The 11638-nt window shown below is 41.0% G+C and overlaps 1 protein-coding gene across 4 annotated transcripts in view; it reads right to left on the reverse strand.

Moving 5' to 3' along the window:
- Positions 1 to 310: 310 nt before the first annotated feature.
- Positions 311 to 11638, reverse strand: part of COL13A1 (collagen type XIII alpha 1 chain) — a 216933-nt gene continuing 205605 nt past the window's right edge. For all 4 annotated transcript variants that reach the window (XM_019507839.1, XM_019507838.1, XM_019507837.1 and 1 more), the window contains 3 exons: positions 10965 to 11051; positions 4149 to 4187; positions 311 to 720 (listed from right to left, as the gene is read on the reverse strand). In XM_019507839.1, coding sequence (XP_019363384.1) covers positions 718 to 720; positions 4149 to 4187; positions 10965 to 11051 — 129 coding nt within the window. In that variant the 3' untranslated portion in view covers positions 311 to 717. The remainder of the gene's footprint in view (positions 721 to 4148; positions 4188 to 10964; positions 11052 to 11638) is intronic.

Consider the following 11638-nt stretch of genomic DNA (forward strand, 5'->3'; position numbering starts at 1 on the left):
ATAATCACAAGTGTTCTTCCTCCCAGCTGGTTAACTGGTAATGTGGGACTCACCGTCTTAATGCAGTCCAACACATTTAACACAGTTCTTTATGTATATGCCTGTTTTTCTGCCTACACGTTTCAGTGATGAACAGGTGCCTTTTCTGATATAGCACCAGTCCTCTAGGGGTGATTAGATAGCACTAGAATAGGGCAAACTGAACAAGACATCCATGCTGCCTAACAGTGATTAATAAACAGAAATTCCTAGGTTCATTATTATTGCTGGTTGGCTCAGGTTCCCACAGAATTTATTCACAAAAGAGATAAGCTGTTATATTTCATTTTAGTACAGAACACTCATAATACTTTAAAATATTCTTGAATTATTTTCTTGGGGATGGGGAATGAAAATGAGCTTTAAATCGATATGAAATAGTTCCTTTTGGTACTTTAATGCAATAATTTATTAAGTTCCAATACTTATCAAGAGTGCATAAATATCATGCAAATATTACAGCTGTACTCCACAACAAAATAAGCATAAGATAGCCATAGAAATACACAAAGAATTGACAAACAGAAAAAGGGAAAATTAGTATTTTCTGTACAAAAAAATGCAGCTTTTTGATAATTTGTAAAATGCATAACTTTTGGCATTTCAGAGAAGAACACTGTATAAAAATAAATATTCTATGTACAAAAACACACACAGACCAGTCCATGGTTAGAACCATCACTGCAAAAGAAAATAAACCCGAGTTAGTTGCACGGTTCAAACAACTGGAAAGATTTTTTTTATTAGAGGGAAATGCATTTCAGGGCGCACATTGTCATATGAGCATGCTCCAGGACATACACTAGGAGAGCAAGCAGTCAGGTATGTTTCCTTCATTTATCTCGTAAGTGAGGAGGAGAGACAATGATGGATGACTCCCTAATCCAGGGCAGGCAATTATTTCTGGCGGAGGGCCACTTACTGAGTTTTGGCAAGCTGTCAAGGGCCACATGGGTAGCCCTGCCCCTGGACAGGTGCACTGCTCCCTGGTCTCCATCTTGGGACCATAAGTCTCATCCCTAACCTCTGGCCTTTGCCACTGGAAGTCCCTCCCCTTTTTCCCTGGAAGTACGCCTTTGGGGAAGAGGGTTTGCCATCTTAGAATGGGGGAAAAAACAAATTATATACTACAAAGACTACTATAAAAAACTATATACTATACTATACTATAAAAGACTCATAATAATATATATTAATTTAATTTTTTAAAAAGTGTCCTAATTTGTGTGTGTGCGTGCTGTATATGTAGAAGTGATTGCATAATAGTTCAAAATGCAGTCTTACTCTTGTATAGTGTGTGGGGTGTGCAGGAGTGTTGGGGGTGTGGGTGGATGTGGGGTTTGTGGGGAGCTGTGGGTGGGTATGGAGGGTTGTGGGTATATGTGTGTATGTGGGTACGGTATTTGTGGGGTGTGTGATTGTGTGTGGGGGAGAGTGTGGCTGTGGGGTCTGCGGGAAAGGTTTGAGGGTATGTGGGGTGTGCACGGGAGCTCACCCCTGTATGAACCCCCCTGAGCTGGTCAACACCTGCCCCCGCCCCGCAACAGCTGAGGGCCTGCGCCCCCTGTGGCACCTCCCCGTCCCCCCCAACAATGCACAGCCCCAGTGCGCCCCACGCCCACTCTCTCCCATCTCGCCGCATGCAGCAGTAGCGGCGGAGACCAGTGTGTGCAGCCACGACTGCATGCCCTGTGCCAGCTCCAGGATTGCCCATTGAGGCTGAGCAGTGGCAGCAGTGGCAACAGCAGCTGGGCAGAAACTGCTGCTTGGTGAGGAGGAAAGCAGCTCCTCCTCCTCTGCTGCCGCGTAGTTTTTGCTGTGGCCACCCGGAGCCTACACCATGCTAGGGTGCGGTGCGGCTCCTTGCTGCTTGTGGAGTTACATTCTGCACTAACACAAATAGCAGGTAATAAGACTAAGGGGCTGGTCCTGAAAAGGAGCCATAATGTAAGCCTCAAAAGTCTTACGGATTTAGTAATTCCTATGCAACTGAAGAGTAGCGTAACTAAGGGCAGGCAAGTATGGTGATCCCCAGGAGCCTGCATGACAGTGGCCACAGGAACAGTCACTAGTGTGCAGACAGCCCATATAGTGGCAACCCCCAGTGTGAGGGAAGACTGGGCCACAGTGGCAGCAGCAGTCAAGGTCTTTAGAGTCTGTGGCAGGGATTGGCAACATTTTTAGGCAGAGTGCCAAAAACACCTGCAACCTTGACTTGTAAGATTTTGGCGTGCCAGGGGCAGATGGGAGGGGAGCTGGGAGAGGCCTGATCCTTGTTGCAGCACAGCCCTGGTCTCTCCCCCCACTGTCTGACCCCAGGTGTGTGCGCCAAGCAAAATGCCTTCAAGTGCCATGCTCTGGCACTCATGCTAGGGGTTGCCTACCCTTGGTCTATGGTAAAATTCTCCTCTGCTCAGCACCTCCCCTATCCCACCTAGTGTGCTAGAATTCCCAGTTATGTTTCTGCAACTGACCTGTCAAAAAGGAAGGGAAAAGGGGCTCGAGCAGGGTTCTGTGCTGCCTTTCTTTAAAGGGTTGGGATGGTTTGTGTGACTGTGTATATAAATCATGGACAAGGAATCTTCAGCCCAGTGGGCACATCCAGAAGTTGCCCTGTCAGGATTAGTATAAACAGTCATGGCTGCAAACTTCAAACAGACCTTCGAGTTCCTGAGAGTTTAGGTTCTGACACAGTGGGCGCATCTACATGAGACGCTAACATCGCAATAGAGTAATTCTACTGCGTGTTAGCACAGCTGGCAAAAAACATGCTAATGTGCTAATGCACAGAAGAATTAATCTATCGTGCATTAGTGTCACATAAAAAGTGTTCATCTGTGCTACTGCACAGTAGCGCTGATTATGGTGCATTAAGTTAGTACCTGTTATTACAGCACATTTTATCTAAAGAACTCAAAGCACTTTACCAATATTTAGGGTGTGTCTATGTGGCACAGGACAGAGCTGAACTAAGACACCGTCTGCCCACTCCACATATGGTAATTCTCAAACTGGAAGTAAGGTAACCATTGGTGCAGCAAAATGTCGTACCCATGAGCTCTGCCCTCACAGTACAGATGATCAGTTTGGGCACAGCACTGTACTTATATCATGGGTACTGTATTTCTGTGTTAGGAGCTAGTGCGAACAACAGCTGATTTTGCATGTCTCAGTATAACCCTACCTAGTACAATACAGGCATACTCTTAGTTAGCTAATTCCTACGTTAGACCCTTCTTGCAGATGACATGCAGAAGCACCAAGAGGTTGAGGCTTATATAATTTCAAGTGCTTCAGTTTTGAGTGTCTTAATTTAGAAACCTAGGACCTGATTTTCAGAGTTATTGAGCATCCACGAATCTAAGTGAAGTAGTGGGAACTGCACGTGCTCAGCTTATCTGAAAATACAGGTCTGGGCATCTAAAGTTGGACATTCTAAGTCAGAGGTCCATGAGATCACAGAAAGTTTGCTGGATCAAAGCCTAATGTGAGAGTTTTCAATATTTAACTTGGTGGGGGAAGTAGAATTTGAGAGATTTATAAAAGGCAACTACACCTAAGCTAGACATCCAGTCTCAAAGATATTAATTCCCTCATTTATATGATAACTCCAAGTTAATGCAGTTGAATACTATCTGTGGTTGTCTCTGTTGAAAATCAAGTCAATTATTATTTTTGCATACCTAAAATTAGGTTCAAGTGCTTAATATTAGATACTCAATTTTGACAATTTTGGTCTTTAATCTGTCTCAGTTTCTCCAAAATGAGGATATCAGTGCCTACCCACATTTAGAAAGTGCTTGGAGATCTATGAATAGAAAGTATTGCTTACAATTAATATATCAAATTGTTTTTCATGGAATTATTAACTCTTTTTCAAGATCTGAAGTATCAAAGGTCCTCATAAAATCCCCTCACTTTCAGACCATATTTTGTGTAGTATTTTATAGATTAAATAGATGGGTTTGCTTATTGTTTGTCAAGAGTGTTGTAGTGGGAATCCTCTGTACACTTTACATATCTATTTTATTAGATTAACAAAAAAGCACCTGCAAAATGCAGCAATACCTCTAATTCAGCACAGCCCCCAAAGTTCAAGGCTATTTTACCTTATTCCAGCATCCCTGAACTGGCAAGCCATCTTCCCCCTACAGTAAAGAAACAAATACAGTTTAGGACACAGGAGATAGAATCAAGAGGGAAGGACAGAAAGGGCTAACTAGTACAGCTGCAACAAACATTTTAAATCAGAATTGGGCTAGGATGAGTGTCTAGAGTGTGTATGTGTGTGTGTAGGGGGAATGTGGCAAATATATACATAATTTCCCTTCTGTCTTATGTAACCCATATGTCCATCTGAAAGATATGGCCTAGTCTGAACCAGAAATCAGATATTCAGTGGGTAATGGGGTGAGGGCTGATGCATGTCATGCACTTTGAAAATGTTTTTGGCACAGCCATGGAGGAGGATTCATGAAAGCTCCCAGATGTTGGCAGTGGAAGACATAGCATGACTGTTTTATGGTATTACATGATTCCATATCATAACATGGAGATGATAAAATACAGTGAAGCAGATCCCAAGCACTGCACCAACCTCTGGATTGAGGAATGGCTAGAAAATATTTTCCTTTCAGTACGTTCTCTCTTAGTCTTGCTTTAGCACCAAAGAAGGGAATGATCACATGTACTCATGAACCAAATTTCAGTGAATGCTGCACTTTTTTAGTTACAAACTTAGGTTTTGGTAAGAAGTCCATTATGTCAAATCTGCTGAAATGTCAGCAGGCACTTTGTCACATTGCTTATCACTTTTACTCTGAGCAGGGGTGCTAATAGGGGGAATGTGGCAAAGCCACAGCACACAGATGAAGCAATCAGATACAGTCATTAGGATGGCAGCAACCGGCCATTAACCATTCCTAATGAGATCTGCCAATTTATCTGTGGGCATACATTATCAAGTAAAATTGTTAGAATTATTCTCTTAATAAGAGTCACAGGATTGATGCAGGTATTCCTTGCCCTTTAGTTCTTTTTTGTAGTTGTGCTCTCTGTGGTCTGTGTGAAGGAAAGCAGTGGGAATGAGGCCTTTTCAATACAGCAGTGCTTTCAGTAAAGAGGAATATAATGAGTTTAGCCTGATACTGTTGTCTAGTCCCTTAGCTGTGTGGGTGAAGCCCAGAATCCAGATGGCTATGCTGAGAACATAGTATAGAAATTACTATGTACCCAGTTTGTTCAGTTACTCCATTTCTGACAAGTGGCATTGAAATGGTAACACAGGAAACAGAACAGGTTTCATTATGCTTTAAAGAATTACATTACTATCACCATATGGACTTCACTATTTAATATTTTTGCAACAGATTTAATATGTAAATAGAAAAGGTTGTTTTTTGTGTTAACTTTAATATGTGGCTGATATTTTTTGGTTTCTAACATAAGACTCCCATTCATCTACTATTACTTTACATTGCCCAGTTTAACTAAAAGCTGAGTTATTTTAAATGCTTATTACCAGCTGATGCTTACAGCACTCCCTTGAGCAAAATGGTATGTTACCTTTCCATTCCCTTTCTGCTCCAATCCTTAGTACAGCCCATGGCCAAATTAGTCCCTGACATAACACAGAGGTGCCTTAGAGCTGCTCTATACTCTGTTGACTTGTTGCATCCAAGAGGCCATTATTTTGGGATTGGATACTGCAATGGAGTGTGCGCCAGCTGCTTTCCTTCCTGCCTCTGAAATATCCTTATATCAAGAAAGACCAGAAAGCACAGGAGCAGTTCTCATCCATCTGACAATTTCCCCTATGCTCAAGGAATCTCCAACTTTAATTCACCTTTTTGGCTCTTTGTGGCAATCTGAATACTTGACACAATAGGCATTTTGTCTTAATAGGACTGGCAGGATTAGGCAGATCTTTTTATGCCAATTTCCTTTTGAAATTAAGGAGATCCTGTACCAAAAGATTGCAGGGTCAGGCATCTCTAGATGAGTTTTTTTTATATTTTATTTTTATTTTTTGCACCTTTTGAGTGTTTGACTATTAAAAGGAAACAGACAGGGTGCTCCTTGCCTGGATAACTGGAAGATGAATTTTTGTAAAACATTAATTCTACTCACATCAGCATTATCTAACCTTGAGAAATAGGAAATTGAGGTTAATGAGGAGAAGCTACTGGGAATGAAATAATGAACATGTGAAAAGCCTAACCTAATGAGTGAAGACATTGGTAGTTAGAAAACTCAATCAAATCCTTATAGAGGTAGCCTAATGTTTCTCTCACAGATCAAGCTATTAGGCCAAATGCCCTGATGTAACTCTATTTAGTCAGGGAAATTAGACAAAGGATGAATTGAATGCATTTTCTTTAATCAGATTAATATGTTTTCAGCTCCTGAATTACTGCTTGAGATTATCTGCAAAGTTTAATATCTCATTTTAAAACAAAGAAAATAAAGGACTCTCCCCCACAGCCCCCCCTCCCCCCGAATAAGAAAATGCAATGTTATATTGAAAGATAAACTAGTTAAATGAAATACAGTTTCAAGGGACTTTGATGGACCAAATATCATCACGAATGGTAGAACCATATTACATTCTAAATCCATTTTTCTTAATGTGGTTTCTCAACAACACTCTTTCCCACACAATATGGGTCTGTGGAAATAAGTCATTATGAATCCACTAATGGGGAAGTAGTGATGTTGCCATTGGTACACTGGTGGTGGTGGGAATTAATTTTGTAGTCCACTGAAGGAGGAAAAGGAAAGTTAGGTGTATGAGGGAACAGGAAGCTGGGAAGTTACAGTTTAGGGATCAAAGGAAGAATGTAGTCACATGGAAGTGTTTGTTGCAGGCTAGTTTGCAAAGGAAGGAACTTGTGGAACATGGTTGTTAGTGAATTTTTAGATTAAAAATTTTCAGACTTAAAAAGCTTAGTTTTGGCCTCCATAAATAGTTGTGCAGATTCTGAAGAACAGTGAGATGTGTCAGTACAATGCCAGGCTGAAGTAAGTACGTATTAACAAGTTTAGGTCAAAAACCATGCTTAGTGTCCCAAAGTTATGCAGGTGCCCGATTATTATATATAATGTGAGTTTTAATTCATCAAATATTCTAGTGAGTTTCCCAAAACAAAACAATCATGAAAAGACATGCATTATGATGCTGCCTCTGTGTGTAATTTTGACTTGAGAGGAGTAATGCCAAAGAAAGTAGTCAGATAATTTTCCAAAGGCAGTGGTAGAGTCTTTATGCCTGGCAGACAAAGTTCTTTGGATAAATGTGATATCTTTTATTAGACCAACTAAATAGTTGGACAAATTGTTCTTTGCAAGCTTTCAGGTATAAAAACCCTTCTTCAGGCAGAGGGAGAGTTTACAGTTGTTTTGTGCTCTCCTGGATGGGACAGAAGCCGGTGTGCAAGAATGCCAGTATGCTTTCCAAGGAGAGCACAAAACAACTGCAAACTCTGCCTCTGCCTGAAGAAGGGTGCTTGTACCCGAAAGCTTGCAAAGAACAATTTGTCCAACTATTTAGTTGGTCTAATAGAAGATATCACATTTATCCAAAGAACCTTGTCTGCTTATGTCTTTAGACCAACATGGCTACAAGACCCTCAAAACATGGAAGATATTCTTTATTAATGGACATTTCATACCATTTAGGAATGGGCCGTAGAAAGCTGACTTATACTAGTAGGAGGTGAAATGTATTCAAGAGTTCCATTTCTAACCTCTCCGGCCAGCTAGGATGGCACATGTGAGAATGTGGTCAGCAACTGTTTGTTTAATCAGTATTCAGAACAGTCGTTGCCATTAAAATGTTCACAATTTTGGCTTTGTAAATAGTTATCAGCATTCAATTATTTATTCTGAAGAGCAAATGGAAGTGCAAGATACAAGGAATACCAAGAGTATCAGTAGTGTTAGCTGGTTTCAAAGATAAAATTGTAAATATTTTACAAACTTTTTACTGCATATATTTACCCAGATGCAGGATCTGAGTTTGGGGCTTTTTCTCTTTTTTACATGAGGCACAGACAGAAGAGCAGCTCCCCATTGGAACTCATGGTGCTTTGCAGGAAGTTTACTGTTGGGTCCCAAGGGTTGGGGAATCCAGCTGCTGTTTAGAGAGGCTGTGAGCCTGCAGCCACTCTCCCCTAGCAATGCCTGTCCCCATTCCAAACCCCAGTGCTGTTTTCAGAATGGGTGTAGGGAAAGGGAGCAGAGGGAACTTGTTCTGGGGGTTCCCCAGTTGGCACTGGTGGGTGGGGTGGATGGAATGGAGCCCCCCATGTTGGCAGAGCTCCAATCCACCTGCCTCACCCTCCAGTACCAGCTGAAAAAAACCCCATACTGAACTCCCTCCACTCTTTTTTCCCCCATCCCATTCTGAAGATAGCACCAGGGCTAGGAGGTCAGCACAGACACAAGTTACTGAAGCCACTCCATTTTGCTGAACCTTCATGAAATGAGAATTCAGATTTTTGCGGGATCGGGCCCTTTTAAGGTGCTTTTCAGCCAAGCACTTCTGTTTGGTTATGACTGTAGAGTGCTGTCAGAGGGCAGATTGAGTGAAAACTGTTACTTCTGCCTGTGCCTACAGTTTTCTAATTGGTTTGTTTCTGAAACAGGGAGCTTCAAATGAACTACCTGTGGTTACACCTTTTGTGCAAAGGGCTGCATATGTCTGGCAAGACTTGGTGCCATCCATTCTTAGGTAAACCTGGATTTATGACATAGATTAGCTGTGGTAATAAACTCCTGAATAACTTTGTCATATTTTGGTTAACAGAGTATTTAGGAAGGTGAATAAAACTACTAAGATAGTTATTTTAGCATTTTGTTGCGCAGATTAAGACAAGGGTAACCTTTTCTGAGATTAAGGAAAACAGATATGTTGAGTATACAGCCACAACAGCGGTCAACAGCAGAGTTTGAGCTTGTGTTCCCTTAACACAGAACAGCGGAAACTGTTGAGTGACGGTTCTGCATGAAGGTCCTTCAGTTCAAAGAGTTTTCCATCTGAGTCTGAATTTAACTCTTGGCACACTGCAAAATCCTTTTTTTTTTCAGACATTAATAGGGTTAATGAGTGAAAGGGACTGTGCCAAAAGGGTAGAATGCTTTATTGTTTCTAGGACAGTACAATTAGAAAATCATTTTTGACAATTTGATGGATTGAAATATTGTATTGAGATACTTCTCATAGGTTGATTTGTGTTATATATGTATCCTTATGATTTACTTTAAAATATGGAAGGCACCTAAGTAATGTAGGAGGATGTCAGACTTTGCTGGCTAAATATAAATACTTGAAAGTTGAGTTAGTGCAGAATTTAAGCATATCAATTTATCAGATTGAAAGCTGAAGTATTTGGGAGTCAGACTTTGAAGTATCAGTCCAGGAGAAACTCTGAAGGAAAACTGAAAGGTTGAGATGAAGCAATTAGGAATGAAATTTCAAGCTTTGTTATGGGGAAAGACAGCCACACTGCTGCTTTGTTTCCACCCATACCACAAAGAGATGGTTGTAGCAACCCTGACTCACTGCAAAAGGGTTAGGGATCACGTTCTGAAGCAAGCGAGAGTGGAGATAGGAGAGAAACTGGTAGAAAGGGATCTATTGACAGTCCATGCCAGTGTTGAAGGAATCAGCAAACAGCATTTAAAAAAAGCAGCAAACAGAAACATGCAGGAAAGGGAAGGTAACACCATACCAATGGGCAAGGGGCATCCAGCCCGTCCAGCCCAGGTAACCCCGGCTCACCCTTCTCGCCTTTAAAACCTCGGTGTCCCTGTTCATGAAATCAACCACTATAATTATTTCAGTCAATGCCAGCTACCTCCCTGCTGTGGGAGGAGAGGCCCAGTCCTACACAGGGAGGGCACTCAAGCTGTATACCCAGTGCAGAGACAGTCAGAGACATAAAACACACAATATCTAGGCAATCAAAAGTAACAGTTGTCTCTTTGGATCAATATATTTTAAAAGTCAGAAGCTGCCTCTGATTTTGTTAAATAACGGAGGACTGGGAAGAAGATCTCTCTATTCAGAAATCATTTTCATTTCCCAGCTTCGCTTTGATACAGATTAATTTCTATTACAGATTTTTCTCGGTACGTAATCTGTATTTAGCACTGTGGTACACAAGTGGTTTCAACTATAACAAATAGTTTAACTGAGGAAAGAATTGAAAGGACCAATAATTACACTTTACACTCCTAGAGCTTCCTGAAACAGCCAGGCTATATCTTTGTGAACTTGTTATCATATAACATTGTGGCTATTCAACAGGATTTTAGAAGAGTTTTTTCATTAAGAAGAAGTTGAGGCATTCTCTCTCTTTTTAAATGTAACAGGAGGCTCCTGATGAAGTGAGAGGATGTCATGTTGACTGAAGTAGTCATCCTGATCATTTTGTATTTCATATCAATTTGTGTTCCCACTGGGTATCTTAACCTGGGTGTCCTGTGTTGTTATCAAGTGGAGACTTAGTTTTTGATCACACCAGCTGGTCACTACCCAGAGGGGAAAAAAGAAGGCATTTTAGATTTCATTGCTGCTTAAGGATGATGATGTTAAATATTTCCAAAACAGAATCTGTAACTGGGATCACAACAGGAGTTCCAGGGCTCTACTTTCACAATGAAAGCCCTTTGCTCTCCTTTCTGAGCTTCTGAAAAAAAAGGAACAGGCAACGTTACTCAACAGCCCACTTGCTTACAGAATTGTCCCTATATATCACTGAAGAAAACAGCTTTGCCGTAGACTACAGTGGAAATAGGACAGGACCTTATCTGAGCAATGTGACTTTTGTGATACCAGAGTAGTCATTGTTTAATTTAAGTTTTCCTTCTTTCTTTCCCATTGACAAATCTTAAAACAATACATTTGATAAAACAGAACATACCAATGGACAGGGTGCATCTAATCCAGGCGCTCCTTGGTCTCCCTTATCCCCTTTAGACCCTCTAGAGCCTTTCTTGCCCCTCTCCCCCTGTAAATAATAGTTTAGTCCAAGAAAAAAATACACAAAAGCTTTAGGATCATCCATCTCAAATGAGTGTCAGTGACAGTAAAAGAAAAAAAAAGATAAACAATTAGAAAAATACTGTAAAAGATGAGATACCTTCAGATAGGATGCTCTTACAGGAAACCATTCTATGGGATTGTTGCCATTTTTTTTAGAGGTATAAGCACTTTAATAGTTATTGACTTCCCAACCTGACAGGCTACTAGGATTGTGACCCCATTTTTTTCATTAAAAGAATTATAACTCCAGTGAATTTATAGTTAGTTTTATATTGAGAAGCCTGCTGCAGGTGGGCAGGGGTGCAGGTGAGCTCTCACAACTCCACAGCCTGGCTGCTCACACACTGAACAGTCCTTATTCTTCTTCTGCAGCCCAAGCGCATCATGTCTGTGACCTTGGGCTCTAGTCATACAGCAAACAACTGACTTTCAGCCATTTCCAAGTTTGGAGCTCATATGCTAATCATAGACTTTGTTTTTTTTCTACCTCCCTTTGCCCCCCCTCACCTCAGAGTAGTTCTGATTCATAACAATATAATTGTAAACAATTAA

This window comes from Gavialis gangeticus, unplaced genomic scaffold (genome assembly GCF_001723915.1).
Source record: "Gavialis gangeticus isolate Ggan-Ray unplaced genomic scaffold, GavGan_comp1, whole genome shotgun sequence".
NCBI classification, from domain to species: Eukaryota; Metazoa; Chordata; order Crocodylia; family Gavialidae; genus Gavialis; species Gavialis gangeticus.